This window comes from Ochotona princeps, chromosome 8 (assembly GCF_030435755.1).
Source record: "Ochotona princeps isolate mOchPri1 chromosome 8, mOchPri1.hap1, whole genome shotgun sequence".
NCBI lineage: Eukaryota > Metazoa > Chordata > Mammalia > Lagomorpha > Ochotonidae > Ochotona > Ochotona princeps.
In genome coordinates, this window is record NC_080839.1 from 15,706,895 (window position 1) to 15,729,345 (window position 22,451).

The 22,451-nt window shown below is 43.1% G+C and overlaps 1 protein-coding gene across 2 annotated transcripts in view; it reads right to left on the reverse strand.

Annotated features, from left to right (window-relative positions):
- The window catches only part of RMND5A (required for meiotic nuclear division 5 homolog A), a 49,522-nt gene that overhangs the window by 13,808 nt on the left and 13,263 nt on the right, over positions 1-22,451 (reverse strand). For both annotated transcript variants that reach the window (XM_058667653.1, XM_012928575.3), the window contains exons 2-4: positions 17,661-17,803; positions 5,647-5,781; positions 3,983-4,083 (exon numbers count right to left, since the gene is read on the reverse strand). In XM_058667653.1, coding sequence (XP_058523636.1) covers positions 3,983-4,083; positions 5,647-5,781; positions 17,661-17,803 — 379 coding nt within the window. The remainder of the gene's footprint in view (positions 1-3,982; positions 4,084-5,646; positions 5,782-17,660; positions 17,804-22,451) is intronic.

A 22,451-nucleotide genomic window follows, 5' to 3' on the forward strand; every position in this document is an offset into this window, starting at 1 on the left:
ACAGATGGTATTTTATTCATTGATTCGGCAATCTTCCCAGCCTGCCTAAGAGCAAGGCAAAGGACCACTGACCACACACCACCACCAGCAGCTGCTGTGTGGTTCCTTCCCATGCCCGCCAATCCTGCCATCTTGCAGTAGCCTCTGGATTCTGTTCATGGGCTGCCCAATCTGAAACCCTCTAGGGCCTGAGCTAAGAAAACCTATTTCGCATTTCTCCTGTGAAGAACTCTATAATCTCCCCAGCTATAGGCAACTGCTTAGGTTGCCTTGTACCCGGACAAGTGTTACACTCCTGGGAGAAAAGCAGCCAGGAGTTGGTGGGCATTGTGGACCTGGTAAATGCCAAGCTTGCGTTAACTATACCAGTATACTAACATAGTTGCTTATTCTTTTCTTCTTTCTTTATCCTTTAAAGGTGAGGAAGGTAGAGAACTCTGGGCTGGGACATACTACCTGGGCCCCCAGGTGGTAGGTAGGGGATGGGATGCTGCAAATTGCCCAAAGAAGGGGTTCTGGGGTTGTATTAGAGTAGAAGCAGCTGAGGGCACATTTGACAAGGAAGGAGTGATTTCTGGGGTCTTCCATGGTCCAGGCACTGCACTTGCAGGTAGGTGGGGGGCTGAGATGGAGCAGTTTAGAGGGGGAAACAGGAGTATATGTATGGCTCAGGCCAAGGCACCCGCCCATGTGAGAGACTTGGGCTGGACTAAATAGTATTAACCTCTGCCTGCTGGCACACACAAGATCTTAGGCTGGGGGCATGCCTGGCTGAGTGAGCCCTCAGCATCTGTCAGCTTTTGAGAGATAGAGGACAAGGGTAGAATTGACCAAGCAATTGCATCCACTGCTATGTGTGCTGGCTGGTGCACACAAATCTCACTCCAGAATACAATACCTAAAACAGAACACTAAGCAGCCACCGGTAAAACTGAGATGGTTCCATTTGTTCCGTAACCCATAAATATTCAAACATTTTTAACTGAAACAAGCAAGATGCTAGGACTGGTGTTGTGGTGTGGTGGGTAAAGCCACTGCCAGCAACACTGGTAACCCAGATGAGTACCAGTGTGTCCCAGCTGCTCCACTTCAGATGCAGCTCCCTGCCAATGGCCTGGGAAAAGCAGAGAAGATGCTTTAAGTGTTTGGGCCCCTAAGTTTCTTGTTTCTTTCTGCTGCAGCCATCTGGGGAGTGAACCAGCAAATGGGAGATCTGTCTCTCCCTGTCACTATAAGTCTGACTTTCAAATAAATAAAAAAAAACATAAATAAATCTTTTAAAAAAGATAGCAAACTTTTTTAAAGAGAAAAAGCAAAATTGTATGTATAATGTGAAACAATTTGTGCATAAAGACATACACATAATTAATACTATAAACTTGCTCACATATGAATTTCATTGGAAAGACACACAAGTACATAAAGTTTGAGTACATAAACTGGGAGGCCAGGGTGGGAAGATTCACTTCTGACTGCATGTTGATTCTTTTATACCTTCTGATTTTATTTATTTATTTATTTATTTATTTATTTATTTATTTATTTATTTTTCTTTTTAAAGATTTATTTCACCTTCACTGGAAAGGCAGATATACAGAGAGTAGAGACAGAGAGGAAGATCCTCCATCTGATGATTCACTCCCCAAGCGGCCACAACGGCTGGAGCCGAGCCAATCCAAAGCCAGGAGCCTCTTCTGGGACTCCCACGTGTGTGCAGGGTCTCAAAGCCTTGGGCGGTCCTTGACTTCCTTCCCAGGCCACAGGCAGAGAGCTGGATGGGAAGGGGGCCACTGGGCTTAGAATCGGCAACCATAAGGGATCCCGGTGCGTGCAAGGTGACGACCTTAACCACTATGCTACCGCGCCGGGCCGCCTTCTGGTTTTACATAACTGCTCAGGTATTATCTATTGAGATACTTAATCTTGATTCAACTATGGAGGCTTCATATTAAGGGGTTTTTTTGTTTTGTTTTGTTTTGTTTTTAAGATTTACTTTTATTGGAAAGGCAGTACAAAGAAGAGAGACAGAGAGGAAGATCTTCCATCCGATGAGTCAATTTGCAAGCGGCTGCAACGGCCAGAGCAGAGTCAATCTGAAGCCAGGAGCTTCTTCTGGGTCTCCCACGCGGGTGCAGGGTCCCAAAGTCTTGGGCCCTCCTCGACTGCTTTCCCAGGCCACAAGCAGGGAGCTGGATGGGAAGTGGGGCTGCCGGGATTAGAACTGGTGCCCATATGGGATCCCGGCATGATAGGGTTAATTGTCAGGGGGAATATATTCCTGAACCTCTGGAATCTCCTAAGAAACATCTGCTTCCTGTCACGGGAAACCCCCCCACACTCCTGATATCCCCCACACATACCTGAAATATCAGGAAGCAATCAGGATAGGAATGATTTTGGAGTTCTTAGAATTCCCGGTAAAAAGTTGCCTTCAAGGCATACTGTTTTACTGTCTACATTGAAGTGATAAGATTGAAATCCCGAGCTTTTGAACTATAAATCTTAACTGAAGTAAAACTGGATCATAATCTTAAACACCAGAAATTTTTTACCTGCTTTCTGCTCTATGTCACAAAGTAACCCCTCATTATGTTTACCCAACATCATGTAGCTACTGATTCTCAGTGCATTCAAGGTGTGGACTTTAGCAGCTAGGCCACCGTGCCAGGCCTGCTATTGATTCTCTCATAGATAATTGCTATAAAAACCCCCATTTACTTTGTTCGATGTCCAGGTTGCCCCTGGACTAGAAATTAAAATGATTTCATTTGCCTTGAAATCTTACTCGACTTTTTTGAACCCCAACACCAGTGTGTGCAAGGTGAGTACTTTAGCCACTAGGCTACCGCGCCGGGCCCCATATTAAGGTTTTAATAGTAGACATTTAAGAGAAGGCTGGCTACTAAACGATGCCTTAGAAAGAATGGAGACAATCAAGGACCATTTAGTAACAACACAACACAACTCTGCTCATGACCTCTGACCTGCCCACCAGCTACACAGGGCTGCCTCCATCATTCAGTGAGTCATGGTATACCAGGATGAGAACAGTAAACACCTTCTAGAACACCCTCCTCTTGTTACAACTATATGTTCAGCTTTCCACATGGATCTACCTATCAGTAATACACAAGAATTGGGAAAAGTTCAAGTTAATGGCAATGTTGATTTACTTTCCAAAGTTACATTCTGTGGAAAGTTAATTCTGTGGGTTTAACAGGTGTTAATGATGGTGGTGTGGCGGGGGCAGAGGGTGGTAATGTGACACAGGATTTTCTGGTCCAATGTGCAAAAACAGGGGTCATATAAAGTTGAATGAATTTCTTTACTGTAAGATCACTGAAGACTATGTGCCCAAGATTTTATGCCACCTGCAAATGATAGAATATTTACTATTTGGTACTTTATGAGAACTTGCTGACCCTGCTCTAGAGTACTATTCAGTGATTTCAAGGCACTAATGGCAGTAAAAAGTTCACAGAGAACCAAAATCCACAGTAAGACCAGAGAACCTTCATAATAGTATTTACTCTCTTCAAGCACACCACTTAGTCCCAAGAAACAACGCAAGCATTTCTTAGAAGGCTAGCACAGAACCAGCATACCATGGAAGCTCAAATATCAAACAGATACCGCCTGAACAGCAGTGCTTTAAGCTGTAAGGCTAGTCCACACATCAAGCGGGGGAGGGGTTAGCCTGATACAGCAAACTCTAATCTTTCATGGGAATTCAGAGCAATTGATAAGTGAAATAAGCTCCATTTTCTCACACTGCAACCCCCCTACCCCTCCACTTGGCTAAAAGATACTTTTTCCTCCCTTGACTGCTCTTACGTTCACCCCAGGTTAGATTAATCTAAAACTTAAATGTATTTTCAATTAAGTCCTTTCCCAGAGAGCCCCCCTCACAGTATCCACAAATAAAACAACAAAAACCAAAAAACCAACCAAACAAACAACAACAAAAAACGTAGTAACTCACTCCAGAGCAGGTCTCAGAACTCTGACTTTTAATGCTTCTAATATTCGATTTAACTCCACAAATGGTTCTTTCTGACTTGGATCTACAGAAAGACCAGATTCCTGTGGGAGAGGAGGGAGAGAGAAAAATACAAAACAGAATTTTGTTAGTAGATATTAGAGTAAATAAATAGTGATAGATGCATATTCTTAATAGTAAAATATGGGACAGACCATTAAAGATAGCTTCCTTTCAACATATCTCTGTGGCCGACTGACGCCTGACCCAAAGTCATTTTGCCTTGTTCTGTAGTAGCTCCCAAATTTCAGCTGGCACATGAAACTGGGGTATGTTTGGCTTTGCAAGATTTAAGACTAGCCAGTGAAATATTAACACGTGCTTGTATTCCTGCCTAGGATGAGACGTGCAGCTGGAGCTCTGGCTGCTAGTCTGGACCCCAAGGACAGGGCTCCCTGAGTGCAGTACCACAGGGAGCTCCATGAGGCGGAGCTGCCATACATGCTAGGAACACCACACGACCTGTGTCGACATAAGAAAAGGAAGCTTTATTTTTGTTTAAGCCCCATTATCTTGGGTCTTCATTAATAAAAAACAAAAATAAATCCCCAGTAAGAGGAAATTTATATGAATATAAGGTTCAGGTCTTTCCGAAATTTTTTAAGATAGAAACGACTGCAGCAGGCACTTTGCCTGGCAGTTTACTCCCAGCTTCCTGCTAACAGTGTGGACTCTGGGAAGCAGTGATGCTAACTCAAGTGGCAGCATTCCTGTCACCCATAGGGGGAGGAGACCTAGACTCGGTCCCAGCTCCCAACTTCACTTCCCCTGGCCACTGCAGACCTATCTAATATGAAAGCAGTGGATGGGAGTTCTCTCCTTTCCTCTATCTTTGTCTAGCTCTCTGCCTCTCAAATAAATAAATACTTTAAAAATACAAAGTAGGAAAGATTTAGATTAGAGGTTCAGTTTATAGGCTGGCCCTAAATTATTTAATCCTTTTAGTCCTTCATTTTTCCAAACAGAAAAATAATAGCAAATAAAGGCTTAGTACAGAGGTCAGAAACACACAGATGGAAGAACCTGCATGGCCTTGGGCAAGTTATTTCTCTAAGCCTCAGAAATCACATCTGTCAAATGGGAACGATCATTTCCACCTTATGAGGGTGCGTGAAAAGGAAAAAATACAGCAAAATTCAACACATGGTAACTTCTCTGTTCTGACTGAAAGGTATTGGTAACCTGAGATCTCTAAGCTCATGTTACGTAGAAATTAAAAAAAAAAATGCTGCTCACGGAAGCGCATTTTCAGGTTAAAACCTGGATGATCAACAAAACACTCTTAGCTGCACTGGATCAGAAGGGGAAATATTACCGCTTTGTCCCCTTCCTCTTCTTTACTATCCTAACCTCCCTTCACCCACACAAAGGACAGAAGGAAGCAGTGATGATCTTGACTCGTGACCTGGGATCAAGTTTGTCAGTCAAAAGGAAGGAAGGAACAGCTTGGACAAGTTCTGGGATTACATTTTTTACGACTTAAAAAATCAAGGTCATCTCTGGTGATTAAGATATTAACAACCTGCCTGTGGCTAGCAGTTAAAACCTCACTGCACAAACCATACACACTGCGGAGCTGTTCCTTCCCTGGATCCTCTCACTGTTACCTGGCAGAGCTCCTCAGCTACGTCCAACATTCCTTGGCGAAAGAAGTGCTCCACCATCACCTCGTTGAGCAGCCTCTGGCTGTCTGCCTGCCAGCAGCCATCGATCCCCACACTGCTGATGTCAGAATCAAAATTCTGGGGAGAAAAAAAAACATGAATAGGTGATTTGCACCTGGCCAAACACAAAGACTGTTCACTTCACTCTGGGACACTCCTAGTCAGTATCCCTTCCCCCTATAGGCTCTCAGGAAGGAAAATTCTTATGGTCCATTTCTAAAACCTGTCACTCTTGCTGGAAGTGTAAATAGGCATATTTTTGGAGAATAATGTGGAAAAATACATAGATTTAATACAAATGTCTTTGATTCAACTGAATTCAGAGAACATGTTGGCCCTAGGAATACTGCAGCAATAAACGGGTATCTAGTACAACTGTAAAAGCACACTGGGGCCAACACGGTCTGGAACAGAGAGAACATACATTCCCATAAATAACCCACGGTGCATTCAAACAACTACCCCGTGGAGTTCGGGGCCGCAGGGACGTTCAGGCAGCTGAAAGGGTGCCCACACCTCCTGGGTTTGTCATGACTTGTGTATGCCTGCATGTTTCTGTTTCTAAACAGTTTATTATGGACTCGACTAGGGGACAGATCCAGTTCCCAGGATCCAGAATGGCTGCAACACAGAAAAAACTTGCAGAACTACAATGGTTTTGAAATTAAACATGAACCAGGCCTGGCGCGATAGCGTAGTGGTTAAAGTCCTCGCCTTGCACACACCAGGATCCCATATGGTTGCCAGTTCTAATCCTGGCGGCCCTGCTTCCCAGCCAGTTCCCTGCCTGTGGCCTGGGAAGGCAGTCAAGGACGGCCCAAAGTCTTGGGACCCTGCACCCGCGTGGGAGACCCGCAAGAGGTTCCTGGTCCCAGCATCGGATCGGCGCAGCACCGGCCGTTGCGGCTCACTTGGGGAGTGAACCATCGGACGGAAGATCTTCCTCTCTGTCTCTCCTCCTCTCTGTATATCCGCCTATCTAATAAAAACAAATAAATCTTAAAAAAAGAAAAGAAATTAAACATGAACCTGAATCCAGGGAAGACTGGTCAGAACTTGTGGCCTGAACCTAACTAGATAGAATACACTAAAACAAAAACACCAGCATTCTTCACAGACTAGAACATATGCAAAATTATTTCACATACAAAGTAACAAGAAAAACTGGAGGAAAAAAATAATCAACAGACACCAATGTGCAAGCAAAAGATTCAGAGTAATCATTATAAAAACATTCTAACACCCTTGAAAGAAATTTCACAAAGAAAGGAAAGATACATCAATCAATTAAAAAATAATTGCATAGACAGACAACAGAATCTAAGTGTTAGTATAAAAACATCAATCAAGATACATAGAAATTTGAGCAGAAAAAAAGATGCAATGACAGTCTCAGGGACTATGGTAAAGTAACAAGACCTAACATTTGCATTCTCAGAGGACCATAGAACAGGATAAAAACTGGTACAGAAAAAACCTGATGGGTCCAGCACAGTGGCCCAGCAGCTAAATCTTTGCCTGCACATGCCAGGATCACATATGGGTACCAGTTCATATCCCAGCTGCTCCACTTCCCATCCAGCTTCTTGTTTGTGGCCCGGGAAAGCAGTCGAGGACTGCTTTGGGACCCTGCACCCGCATGGGAGAGCCAGAAGCTCCTAGTTCCTGGTTTCAGATCAGCTCAACTGTGGCCATTATGGCCACTTAGGGAGTGAACCAGCAGATGAAGATCTTTCTGTCTCTCCTCCTCTCTGTAAATCTACCTTTCCAATAAAAATAAATCTTTACAGAGAGCCAAGCAAGCAGCCAAGGGGTTACTTTTATGGAAACTATAATTCAAACAGTTGTAGAATTCTCAGACACCTCAGAGGCCAGAAAGGAGGGGCCAAACATTCATTGAGTACTCAAAAGGAACTCTATACCCAGGCAAAACACCCCTCAGGAATGACGATGGATAAAGACACTCTCACATGAAGGAAAATGGAATTTATTGCTGGCTGACCTGCTCTAAAACTGCTAAGCTTTTCTGATAAAATATAAAATAACAGAAGGGAACCTGAAATAACATTATGGGCAAATCTCCTCAACAACCTGAAAAGCTTTTCCTATCCAGTTCTTCAACTCGCCCTTACCCTTCAAAGGCACTACCCTCTAATAAGCCTTTTATACCTTTCTGTAAAGCACACAAACTTAGCCAAGATTTTTTATTTAACTGAAATGACAACTGAATTACTTTATGGCACTTACAAAAGCGGGTGGAGTAACCCACAAGAGCAACTGCAAACCACTACTATTCCCAGTTAGCACCGTGCTGGAGAGTACACCCTGAGGAAGCACACTGCTTCCCCACAGACACCTGTCTCCTCTACTGTCAGTTGGTAACACACATACCAACATTTGGAGCCACCCGGTCAAAACACAAATGCCAAGACGGCTGTCAGTCTTCAGCACAGTCATCTTCCTTTTGCAGACGTCTTTCCTGGTCTGAAGCAGCCAGGCACAGACCCCAGAGACTGCTGCCAGGCACAGGAGAACCACCACTGTTTCTCTTAGGTTCTACTTGTTGACAGCTAATTTCCTAACACTTCATCCACACTTTGGAACAAGCTTTTCTATCCTTAGGCTGTCAGTGACAAAACACTGACATTTTTCCTTTCTGGACTTGAGCAGAGGTCCTAACAGCAACTGATGGGGTATTTTCGAGCCTAAAGACCACAGAGATGACTAAAGGCAAGGGTACCTGAAGATGACAGAACTGATTACAAACCCTGGGATCTGCCTCTAAGTACACCCCGTAAGCCAGAATCACTAAGACTAGTAAAAATTTCCTCACTGATCTATCAAGTCCAATCCAAACTAAACCTTCAAAGTTCAGCAAATTCATCCGGCATTGTCCTAAGCAAAGAAATGAAACAACTTTGGAAGACATGCTGGTCAGGTAGAAAAAAAAAAAAAAACACTGAAACAGACTATTCGACTTGGTAGAATATATTAAATCAGAACTTTTAACAGTTGCCATACTAGACAGTATCTGCTCAGATCAAAATAAAAGTATTCAAAAAATAAATAAAAATAAAAGTATTCCCCGAATACTTTCCCTAATATACCTAACAAAAGCAAATGTTGATCACCTAGGAAACTTTCTAAATTGTCTAATATTTGAACAATTTCCAAAGAGTTTGCTACAGAGTTTTTTCTTTTTTACCAGTGTCTTTCCCTTTATTTCTTTAAGGTTTATGAAGTATTACATGTAGTATACATGAGTTAAGAAAATCCAACAACCTTAATGGTTCTCAATATTCAAACTCGGTTACTTACTTTCTATTCTTAGAAAATGAGCATGAATGAGAAAGTCATAGTAAGAAATTCCGTTCTTTCATTCTAACTCTCTAGTTCAAACTCCCTGAGGCAAAAAAGCAAACTACTTTCACAGTGTATTTTCTAGTCACAAGTAGTGAAAACCTCGACTATCATAAGGTCAAACTCCTCTGGTTAAAACTGCAGGTTCTTAATTTTGCTTCAGGGCCGGAATCAGTTCCAGCTTCTGTTACTAGGCGACCACCTCATCTGCACACTGCCCAGTAGCATTGGGAGGGACAAGTGAAGGAGGTGGCTGAGGAAGAGAAATGTCTATCTATAATTAGCATCTTGCTTTACTACACTTTTTCCTCTCACACTTTGAAAGCCAACCTGGGCACAATGCCTCTTAATGGGAAGGAGGACTCAGCAAGAATCAGGAACAATGAAGCATATATTCAAGGGTATATCTATCTGGAGAGATGTTCTGATTTGGAAGGGGCAAGCCAGAAAATACTAAATCTGGAAGCTGAGACAGAGGCACCAATAACTCTAATAAGAATTCATTTTGAAATTGTGAGGTCTAAACAGACCACCCTAACTCCATAGCTGCTTCAAGAACCTGCTCTCAAGTCAGCCCAACTTTAAGGACTGGCTTTCACCGCCACCATGAAAACCCAGTTTCGTTCTTTTTCTTTTTTCTTTTTTTTTTCATTTTTTCTCCCAGTCCCTTTCTTGAACGCATTTTATGAAATTACAAATACTGAGCAGACACTGGTGCCAACATCGCACTACCCACTTTTATTTCACAGGTGCCAATTCTCCGGTAGTATTAAGTACCTCCCCCTCAAACTACCCCTCTGATTCTGAGGAAAAACTGGTGCATAAGCCTAACAATGCATAACTGTTGGACCTATCAGGTACAAATTTCTTTGGTAAGCACACAGTCAATCTAGGCTACCAATGACAGGCAAACTGCAAAGCAACCTAACAGTATAGATGATGTGGATTCTGGTTCCCATCAGATGGCAGAAGAGAACTACCTCACCCAAGTCAAAACAGCGGGGAATCCTTGTGGTCCACAGTGAAAAGATATTACTCAATCTCAAAGATAATCAAACACAAAACTAGGAGCAAGGGTTTAGTCCGGCAGTCAAGATACCAAGTCTCACATCACACAGCAGCACCTGGGTTTGATTCCAGCTCCAGCTCTTGACTCCAGCTACCTACTCAGGTGGACCCATGGTGTGGTGAGGCAGTGACGGCTCAATTTACTGGGTTCCTGCCATCCATGTGGGATACCAGGGCACATTCCTTGGTTTTGGCCCAGCCCCAGTCACTGTGAGGATTTAAGAGGTGAATCAGTGTATGGGAGCTGTCTGCCAGTCAGTCAGATAAAATAAATAAAAACTAAAAAAATAATTTTAATAACAAAATTCTTTTTTTTTTTTTTAACTGAAATGTCAGGGCCAGGCATGGTAGCCTAGTGGCTAAAGTCCTCGCTTTGCATGCGCCAAAATCCCATAGCAGTGCTGATTTTAATCCCTGCAGCCCTACTTCCCATCCAGCTCCCTGCTTGTGGCCTGGGAAAGCAGTCGAGGGCGGCTCAAAGCCTTGGGACCCTGCACCCGTGTGGGAGACATGGAAGAGGCTCCTGGCTTCTGAATGGTGCAACTCTGACCTTCGAGGCCACTTGGGGAGTGAGCCATTGGACGGAAGATCTTCCTGTTTTTCCTCCTCTCAATATATCTGACTTCCCAATAAAAATAAATCTTAGAAAAAAAAATTTGAATGTCTGCTAATACCCAGCAGAGGTAAGAAATGAGCAAACAGGAAGTGTTAAACAAGTTTGTAGGATGGTAATTTAGTATAAGCCCTTTAGGAAGAACCTGGTAATTATCAGTAAAGCTGATGACTAAGCAAGCAGACTGTGCTACAATGAAATGACTCCTACTTAAAGTTATACCAGACAGAGAAGCTGTGGGCTGGAAAACAAATTTAGTGGTGTTTCATATTCAGCACTCTGGAGATTCATCTTAGATGCAGCTGCTACCTTTTCAAACATCCCATGGCCTCCTCTGTACGACATTCATACCTCTACTTTGGTTTTCAAACAGGAAAGACAGATTCACCAGGATGGCCCTTACTTTACAGAGGAAAGAGCCATGCCAAGATGCCAAGCTACTCTGCTGGACTTGAAGATCCACAAAAGGCACAAAATCGAACCAACTGTGACATCTGCAGTCCTGTCATTTCACCTCTCTGACTGCGGTCAGTCTCCTCGCAATGCATCAGGACTGGAACAGAAGTCTGTGTAACTGTTTAGTTCTATCAAAGAGAATAAACATCCCTGCATGCTTCTAGATATGAATGAGAGAAATTCATGTGTGGTGGGTATCCTCAGGGTTCAAGGGAGCAATTCTTTGCAGAAACTTCAGTAGACAAGGTTTCCTCTGGGTCTTTGAATTTAGCATGCTGCTGCTGTGTGAGACACAGATAAGTGAGATTTTAAGTGAGATTCCACTCACTGCCTCACTCCCCACATGTTCAGGACAGTCCCTGACTGGGGCAGAAGCCAGGAGCCAGCAACTCATGCAAACCTCCACCATGGCATCCAACTACTCAAACCAGCGACAGCTGCCTCCTCGGGCTGTGCGTGAGCAGGCAGCTGGCACCCAAAGCGGACTCAAACACAGGCACTCTGATATGGAATACAGGCACCCAAGAGCAACTGAACTGCTAGGTCAAATGGCCACCTCCAAATCTGGGTTTTAAGCCCATCTCTTCTATTTGTTTTCCAGGTCTATGACCTCAGGTCAATTACTTAAATCTCAGCTTTAACAAGTACATCAGAGGACATAAATCACTGTCTCCCAAAGTGAGGAGCAGTTAGATAATGTACATGAAGACCTCTACCGGTACCCGTCCAAGAGCAAGCCTTTAACACACAGCAGCTCAACGGCCAGCCAGGTCATGCCAACAAACCTTCTGAATCATTATTTAAAGGAATCAAATGCAAACAAATATATAAAAGACTAAGAGATACTGACGGTAAGTTCATTAACCTAAAATCATTGAAGTATAATCACAGATTGGGTAAGCCAGCAAGGTTTTAGTGGGTCTAATACCCTTTTTGGTCCTCTTAATCCAACTGGCCTTGGATGCTGGACAAAGTACAATCCTTCTTATTCTAGACACAAACAAATAGGGTCTCTACCATCTCCAGGTCCGGGGGACTTTTCCACAATGGAACCCAATACTGAGGCCCAACTACAAAGATCCTGGCTTTCCAGTAGCAGCAGCAGCTAAATAATGTAGCTTCATTCTGTTCAGAACAGAAGTAACAAGAAAAATACATGCCTGTCACTTCAAACTAATGAGGTAATGTGACAGACGGCAGAGAAAGAAAATTTAACTCATTTTGTTTGTAAATGGGCTTTAGCCAGAAAAGGACAGAACCAAAACGGTTTTACAGGAGCTGAAGCCTGCCAGGAGTGAAGTCACAGAGAGCAGCCAGGTGTTTCCATGAGTCAGAACTCATCGTATAAACACAAATCCTTTTATCCTCAAGCAAGGTAGGACTTAAAGAAAGGGGTAGGCAGGAGTGTAACTGGGCCTCTCTCAGCCTCTGGGCTTTGTTTCCTAGAACAAAGTCCCCTTCCAAGGGCTACTAATCATTCCCAGGCTTATGCATTTGCAGCCCCTCCTTCCTTGAGAGCTCATGAGAAAGATCCTAGGGAGGACTTTGAGACCTCCATCCTACAGCCACCCAATGGTTAGGTTAAGTCAGGCTCCTCCTCAGAGCACAGCAGCTCCTCTTCACACCACGTGCCTTAGAAAGCAGCATCCTTCATCCGGATCAGAGCAGTGCACTTTATGAAGTCCTTCCAGAAGTTGAGACACACTGCCTACTGCATCTTCTCCAAGGGTTCTCCAGTAGCTTGAGGAGCAGAGGCAGGCACAGCTTTAGATCTACTTTCAGCAAACACATTACCTCCTGGCCTGGTACCAGTATTTTCCTTTTTTATAAATCAGTCAACTGTTCCTTTTTGCTAATTCCAGAAATTCTACCCATGATGTATCAAATTACACTTACATTTCAGAACTTGGCATACTTTTTATTCTTAAAAATGAGAGTGAATTTTCTAGTCTCTTTAAATTTTTCTTCCTTCATGCTTTTGTTCTGTCTGCTCTAAGTTTTTTGTCATTACATAATGTTAGAATTTTGGATCTATTATATAACTTACCCACTTTACCTAAAGGGCTATTTAAGGCTGGACACAAGAATTCAGTTCCCATTACTATTTTCGTCTTCTCTAACATCCCAGAAATATGTTAGTAAAACACAGTTCCAGGCTGTCCACACCTATGATCTTAAAATACTCAGAATGTCACTATTTACATCATTATTCCGTTCACTCTAATGATGGGCATTTCTCCTTGACTGTAGATGCTCCATCTAGTGGCAGAAGATCATTTCAAAACAATTGTAACCATTGTTTCCCCCCTTCAACAATACCAGACATTCAAATGCCTCACTGATTCCCTAGTACAGCACAGTGTTTAAGGCCAAAGCCTTAGGTGAGGACTTTTCCCAAAGCTTGATCCATCACTTTCCAGGATCTACCCAGGGTATGATACTGAGTCTTAGAGTTCTCATATGTAATGTAACAAATCACACTTACATCACAGGATGTGAGCATCGATGCACCTAGTCCCTAGCTGGAACATGGTCCACACTCAGATCACTAGCAGCTATTATCTTCCTACTCCCGACTACTCCTTAGTCTATTTTCATATCATAAAAATAGGTCAAGCAAGCAAAGCTTCAGCTCTTTCATCATACACTCCTCATCTCCTGGCCTATCTTGAACCTGATCTTTCCCTACTCCCAAAAACAGCAGGCATGCTAACCAAGTCAACTTGTGTTTATGAGCCAAGCATACTTCCAAGGCTGTTGTTTCTCTTCTAAATCTTGCCCATATAATGTCAAATTTAAGGTAACAACTCTCAAAACCTTAGATATGATAAAGAGCATGGCAATCATAAACAGCATCTATCCTACACAAACTCATTTTTATGTTGCAGAATTTTCCTAGATATTTAATACATACAAAAGCTTTTTGTATGATCAAAGGAGATGTCCATCTTACGAAGGGCACATCCTTTGTTTTTTTATGTTAACTGTACTATGGCAGATTTTACGATCTTAGAACTAATGATTTCAACATACATACACACACTTCAAAGGTAAAGCAGTAAAGATTGTTACTGATTGTTCTTACAAAGTCAATTTACAAAAAGTCAACTGATAAAGTAAAACACTGAAGAAAATGCCCCAAATAGGACAGAACTCCACATTTTCTACAAATGGGTCAAGAAATTAAAAACACCCAACAAACAATTGCTTTATACTAAAATATATATACATAATGTGTTTTGTTTTGTTTTCTCACAGAATCCAATGGCTGGTATCACTTATTTTAATTAGGAATCATTCTGTGGGGCACTTGGAAATAAGCAACTTGTTAAAGTAGACTTCAACTTTTTATATTTCCAATAATTAAAAGCTAAAAAAAAAAAAAGCCTCAGCTACTGCCAGCAGAAACTTCTTTTCTGTTTACATTTTCAGAAGTCATAGCCAGAGAAAATTTAACTTTTAAAAAGTACACATCAATGAAAGACTAAATGAATTAAAGATAAAGGGAGAATTATTATTCAGCATGTCAAAAATGAGTCACACTCTTACTCAAACCTGTCTGCTCACAAAGGCGCCAGTGGGATGTCTCTGACCATCCTCTTGTGAGGGTGGGATGGCGTGCCCTGAAGGTGGTGCTCCCAGGCTGCCAGGCGGCATTCCAGGATCCCAGTCAGCTCTGTGTGTTGTGTGGTACTTAACAGATCAGGCCACACTGGCTTCTGCTTCACCCCACTTGTTCACCACGAACTCACTAAGTCTACGCAGCCTTTCCAACAAGCTGCCCAGAACTTGCCCAAGTTTATCAGGGTCAGATGAAGAGAATAGCAAGGCTTCACAACAGTGGAGCCTTCTGTGACAAAATTCACACACAACATGGTAAGTCTATTGGCAGTATCCAGGCAGGTCTGAGGAGGAAGGGCTGCCTCTTTACAGCTGAGGCCAAGTAGATTCCAAAAACACCACGAGGAAGTGTACCGAAAGATGCTAGGGACTGGGCTGGTTTTCCTCTGTGGTTCTAGAGCGCAGTCTAAGACTCACTGGGATGGCATGTGAGACTATAGAATCCAGGTCACCTAGAATTTGAATAATTTTCACAGGAATACAAAATAATTCTTCAAAGAAACTATACAAAAATTATCTGAAAACACCCTTATAACTTCCAAGTTCATGAAAAACAAAACATTCTCAAGAGAGGAATGAACAAATTAAAATATGTAATGTATTAGGAACATCTATCTCAAATACATCCTCTCCACTAAAAAAGCCAAAATATAAATCATTTGCCATACACGTATTCTCTTGCTTTCCGTTCTGAAAGAGATACTTCTGTTTTGGCACCAAGTTCGTCAACAGAATTCACCTCAAAGAGAAGACGAAATACCTGCCACCCTTCTGAGTATCTGTAAAGACCTGCTGGGCCTGTAGAAAGACCTGCTCTGGGAGAGTCCCCAGGAGCAAGGACACAGGAAATTCTAGTAGCAATTGCAACAGAACACAGAACACACAACCTCCTACTTGGTCATATGCCTGAGACTATCCCAAGGAGTCGAAGACGCTGGGCTCTCTTTCCAGATCCTTGCCTCTGACTACTGTGGAAGCTACAGCTCTTCTCACTGGCAGGGCAGGGCAACATCTGCTTCTGCCATCCAGACACTCTCACAACCGCAGATAGCAGCTTTACGGTCTACCTAGGGTAACCCCAGGAGCCCACTACGATTCTCCCTTAGCTTGGACCCAAAGAATCACCGGGCCTGCTCATTCACTTTCAACAATGAACTTCAACACCACTTCTATTTATGGCCCAAGAGAAACTGAGACCCTCAGCCAGTTTTAAGGCCATCTCTGAAGTGCTCCATCATCATCCCCTTGGGTCTTAAACACACAGCAACTATTTCAGGTAACAACTGAAGACTTGCAATGCCCCACTTCCAAGCTGTATTCACTCCCTGGAAGCCATCCAACAGGCTTCATGACCTCAAAGCTAATTCAGGAATACTCACTGTCTTCCAGGCCTTGGCTGGCAGCTGCCAACCCTGACCCAACAAGGTCTAGCACTGTGCTGCTGCCAACTCCTCTCAGATCCTACTGTAGAGTCAAAGAGTCCTGGCACCATCACAGAGAGCCTTCCGTGAAATGTCACTGGCCACTAACTCAAGTACCCAGACTCCCCTGTCACTCACAACCATTCACAAAGCACCTACCAGTAAATCCTGTGTTCTAATAAGCATAGAATTCTGATGTTAACAAACTCAGGCGTTGCTTTCCAATAAATACTGCTCAATAAGGTAATTTCTAGGGTATGGCATTGAGGTGCAGCATGAGTGCTGGTTTGAATCCCACTTGTTCTACTAACAGCATTAAGACGGGGGATCCTGCCACTCACATACATGGGTGACCCACATGAACTCCAGGCTCCTGGCTTTGGCCTGGTCCAGGCTCCCAGCTGTTGCAGCCATTTGGGTAGTGAACCAGCAAGTGGAAGAACTCTGTCTCTCCTTCTCTTTTTATAAAAATATGCCTTTCAAACAAAAATAATTCCTAAAAAAAATTTAAAAAAGATAAACTCCCTGGGTAAAACCTGCCCAGTACTAAAAATGATTACTTAGGAGTCAACCACTAAGTCCAAGACTGCTTATTCAGGAAATGTCACAAGAAAAAAATTCACCTACCAAAGTGACTGGCCCAGCAAGCTAGCAACCAACCCACACACTCACACAGAAGGGCACAATGAAGGAAGGAACCAGAGTGCCCACAGGAAGACAGGCGTTCAGATAATGCCCGGAGCCTGATGCAAGGGTGTAAATCTAATCATTCCACAACAACAGACAGAGCAGCAGTCAGGGAATTACTCAGGAGGCAGGCAAAGTTACTCCTGCAAAACAAACTCCCACAGACTGAACTAAAGGTTGCTGGAACTTTTTGCTGACCCTATGAGCTTTAGTCATATGAGCAAATGGACAAACAAAGCTATAAAAGGAGGAGCTTTTTTGGCTTTATTTTTTTAAAATAAATAACAAGAACAACAAACTTTTAAGAGTAACATAGTAGGGCCTGTGTTGTGTGGCAAAGTTAGGCCACAGGCTGTAAAGCCAGCCTCTCTCTTAAGTCCCTGCTGCACTCTTGATTCAATTTCCCTATAGATGTAGGGGAAAACATCAGGAAAGTTTGATCCCTGGAACCCAGGTGGGAGACTTGGAGGAGGATTCTGGCTCCTGGCTTCAGCCTGGCCCAGCCACAGCCATTTGGGGCATGAAACAGAGGGTGGAAGATCTTTCTTTTCCTTTTACCCCTCTTAAAAAAAAAATATATATATATATGTACACACACACACACATATACATACAGTAACACCACACCTGCAAAAGTTACCAAAAGCAAAGAGGAAAGGAAAAATAAAACACAATGGGAAAGTATTGCTGGAAGTTATCATGCTAAAAAAAACAGTTCCTTTAATACATACCTTATCAATGGCTTTTCCAACCCGAGAAACACTGCTGTGGATGTCTTTGTGGTCTGAGGCCAATTTTTGAACAGTATCCTTTATTCTCTTACAGCATTGTGTCAAAACAAGTGAAAGTGTCCCTGACAATTCAGCATCTTGGCCTATGAAAGAGAAAAACTGATTAGTCACTAAAGCAAACCCAAAGATGGCAAATTTCAAATAGATGGAAGAAAAATCAGTATCTGCTTTAAGCAGATGGTCATAGATGTTGTTTTTCAAGAGAATAGTGGGAATGATAGCTTAAAATAAAAACTTTAAGAAATAAGCCACTTTCATAATTGCAAAACTCAGCACAGACTATGAGTAACACTGTCAAAGACATTACTGTTTTTCGTAAAGTGTAATTTAGTAAATTATTCAGCTCAGGTCCAAGGAATTATTTTTTAAAAAGTATATACTTTGATGTGACAAGCCTAAGTTTTTCAAAAGCTTCATTCCCATTTTATTTTAAAGGCAGAAAATCCACTCTCATCATTCCCCTCCTCTGTGCCCACAACTGTTGGTTCTTGGCCAGGCTGAACCCAGGAGCCTGGAACTCTCTCCAGGTCTCCCACATATAGGACAGGAACACAAACCTGAGCCATCATCAGCTGCCTCCCATGGTGCACACGAGCAGAAAGCTGCATCAGAAGTGGGTAAGAGACTTGAACTAGGCACTCCCATACAGGATGGAGGTGTCAAACTACTGTGCTAAATGTCTGCCCAAGTCATTCTCCAAATATGGTGATTGCTAACGAATTTCCAAAAGATGACTTAGTATAAATGTTCCATATTCCATATAAAGAAGAAAATTCAAATTTATTTAGATACCATGATTGGCAGAAAAGAGTTGATACCACAGGCCTGATACTACCATCCTTAAAGTCGTAAGCAAAGGTGGCCCTTGGCTGGCATCTGGGAATCTGGGAGTCCATAACTGATCAAAGTGGCCCACCATGCCTAAACTGGTGTACAGTTTATGTTTATGATGAACACCTGCTTTCCATGTTGGTCAGATGATGTCTCCATGACTGGTCGCAATAAACACGTGGGACCCTGAGCTTCTCTGACCACACTGAACACTTGTTCTCATTCACTGCTAGAGGAACTGAGTGTGTCCTGTGTAATTCTACTGGGAGAGAATTCTTATGTTTTCTGCTGTTTTTTTCTGGACTTGACCCAATGAGCCTGTTCTCTTTGTGGATTTTTCGTTTCCATGATAACCTTAGCCACAAGTACAATCGGAGACTGAATCCCCTGAAGTCTCCTAGTGAGGCATGGGAACCGAGGAGTGTCTTAAGAACCCCTGACCAATCAACTAAGACTTTCTAAACTTATATCCTCCCTACACTACTTCCCTCCAAACTGTGTTTCTCCAGCAGGCAAAAGGGAAGGAGCAAATGGAGAGAACAAATCCAGTTACAGTAGCAGACAGTCATTACAATAGCCACCCATCACCACCTGAAAGCAACAGATTGGATTTCTGACAGCCTAACCAATACTGTGTAGCAGTAGTTCCTCCCCCTTACTCCCCAAGATTTTTTTTAAAAGATTTATTTATTTCTGTTACAAAGTCAGATATACAGAAAGGAGGAGGACAGAGAGGCAGATCTTCCGTCAGATGATTCACTCCCCAAGTGAGCTGCAACGGGCCGATGCGCGCCGATCCGAAGCCAGGAACCAGGAACCCCCTCCAGGTCTCCCACACGGGTGCAGGGTCCCAAAGCATTAGGCCGTCCTCGACTGCTTTCCCAGGCCACAAGCAGGGAGATGGATGGGAAGTGGAGCTGCTGGGATTAGAACTGGTGCCCATATGGGATCCCGGGGTGTTCAAGGCGAGGACTTTAGCCGCTAGGCCACGCTGCCGGGCCCGATTTATTTATTTTTATTGGAAAGGCAGATCTACAGAGAGAGACAGATAGAAAAATCTTTCATCTGCTGGTTCACTCCCCAAATGGCTGCAATGGCCAGAGCTGGGCTGATCCACAGCCAGAAACTTCTTCCGGGTTGCCCATGTGGGTGCAGGGTCCCAAGACTTTGGGCCGTCCTCAACCGCTTTCCCAGGCTACAAGCAGGGAGCTGGACAGAAAGTGAAATAACCAGGACACAAACTGGTGCTCATATTGGATGCCAGCACTTGCAAGAAGAGGGTTAGCCAATTGAGGCATCATGTTAGGTCCACGGTTCTCAAACCTTAATTTAGACCAGAATTACCTGGAGGGCTTGTTAAAAGTAGCTGGGCTCCATTCCCAAAGTTTCTCATTTAACAGATCTGGAATAGGACCCAAGAAAGTACAAGAAAAAGACTGAGGGTACAGTAGCCCTCTAAGTTGGGGGCAGAAAAGGCAAACTGATCTAATGTTTTAATATGGTCACTCTGGGGTGGCACTGTGATGTAGCATGTTGAACCTCCACCTGCAGTGTCAGCATCCCATAAGCGTGCTGGTTCCAGTGTTGGCTATTCCACTTTCAACCCAGTTCCCTGATAATGTGCCAATAAAAGCAGCAGAGGATCACCCAAGGCCTTGGGTCCTTGTGTCCATGTGGGAGACCCAGAGGAGGCTCCTGGCTTCAGACTGGCCCAGCTCCAGCTGCTGTGGCCATTTGAAGAGTGAGCCAGTGGATGGAGGATCTCTCTGTCTGTCTCTCCTTCTCTCTGTAAATCTGCCTTTCAAATAATAATAATAATAATAATAATAATAATAATAATAATAATAATAATGACACACTGATTGATAGGAGCAGAACAGAACCAGTGATGTCATGAGGCTGCAGCAACAATTCCCAAGGGAGAGGGCAGCAGCACTGCCAAGGATGTGCAGGTTATCTAAGGTTTTTCGCTTGAGTCAACTAGGAAAATGGAGATATTTTCAAGCAGAACACAGGGAAAAGCTAGGCAGGTATGAAGAGTGGGGAGAGATTAGAAAGTTCAGGCACCCAGAACACTTGAAGGGGTCAGCTGCTTTTACAAATCTCAGTCCAAGAGCAATGCCAGGTCCAGAGACATCAACTATAAATGCCAGGAGTATAGGGTCAGTCAACACTGAATGCTTCTGGTATCTTCCAAGGTATGTCTACAAGGTACAGTCCTCTGACACATAACGTATCAAAGACGGATCACATCCATGACTGTACAGGTAACACAGCATTGCTACACCACTGAGGCTTGTCTAAGTTCACTCAATGACAGTCGCACAATAATGAAATCACCTAACAACTGAGCTTTGAGAATATGCCCTTATGTTAACTGACCCAGGTCTGTATTTAGAAGCTCAAGAAAAATATAACAAAAACAACCTAAAAGAGAACCCTGGGAAAGCCCTGTTTAGAAAGATTCCACAAATGCATCTTCAAATGGATTCAGTGGAAAGCAGCCAAAGGTAGAAACAGGTTTGCAAATCACTACAATGACCAGGCTGAGATTTGATCAAGCTTCTAAGACCTAATGAAGTTTCAAAGTTCTTTTGCTCTCTCTGTATGAAAACACAATCTGCTTCCAGGAGAATACTACCGTGGGGGAAAAAAAAAAGAGACAGAGGGAAACGGGAACGGGAACAGGAACAAGGGAGGAAGGGAGGGAGGAAAGAAAGAAGGAAAGAAGGAAGGAAGGAAGGAAAGCAAACAAGCAAACTCTATTGGATTCAATTCCTAGAAGGAAAGCGGGGGTGGGGGGTGGGGGGGGACGACTCTAACAGCCACCTTCACCTTGACTAAGCCAGGCTGGCTCCAGTGGCAACCATTTATCATCCAGGACAAGTCCCCCAGGGCAAACTGTGTTTTATGTTGACAAACCTCCCCAGACACAGGCTCCATATACAAGCATGGAAGAAACAGGCCTGAGATCATCTTCCACAGGAGTATTTCTTAAAAGCATTTTTACTGACTTAATTCAACAAGAATTCACATTTTAAATCCAAGCAAAGAACCAACACATGGTTGGCCTAAATTTAAAAAAAACTTCATTTGATTTTAAGAGAATAGCACCTTTTATTTTCTGAACAGATTTTAAGCATGCTATTCTTAGAAATTTGAATAGTCATGGCCTCCTTTAGAATCAGACATTTGCTAAACTAAATTAAACACAATTGAGTTAACTCCCAAACTGCTCTTCAGAAAGCCCAGCTAAGACTTTAAAGCTCTGCCCTTGGACTTAACTGCCTAGCCATTTCAAGATCTGCGTTTACTGGCAGGTTCAAGGAACTAGCACATGGGAAACACTTGTGTCTGCAGCAGCCCGCCCTTCCTTATCAGGACTTCACACTTCACTGCAGTTACTTGTCCTTCATTCCCGAGAAACTAACTGCAGAAGAGACATATTATTTACAAACACTGAATTCCATAACTGACACACAGCAGGCATTCTGTATCAATACATTAAAAAATAATAAATTGTGGATTACAGAGCCTCAGTGTCAAGCCCCACAGTGGAAATTCTTCCTAGTCTAAACACCTATAAAATTGGCAGCAGGTTCACACTCGGCAGCCCGACAATCTCCCACCCTCCTGCAGAACAGGGTGCCTACTACACAATACTACTGCATCCTAAATTTCCCACACTGCAAGTACATCAGGAAATAATATCGTCCCTATCTGCCAATGACATTGTTGTCTAAGCAGACAATCTCAGGGAATCTATACACATGCCACACAATACTAGGACTGGTGTGTTCAGACAAGGTCACAGGATGCCAAGACCGAAAGTTTCAGCAACACACATTCACAAAATAAAGTGCTCCCCAACAATTACAAATTCCTCCTCTCTTCCTCCCA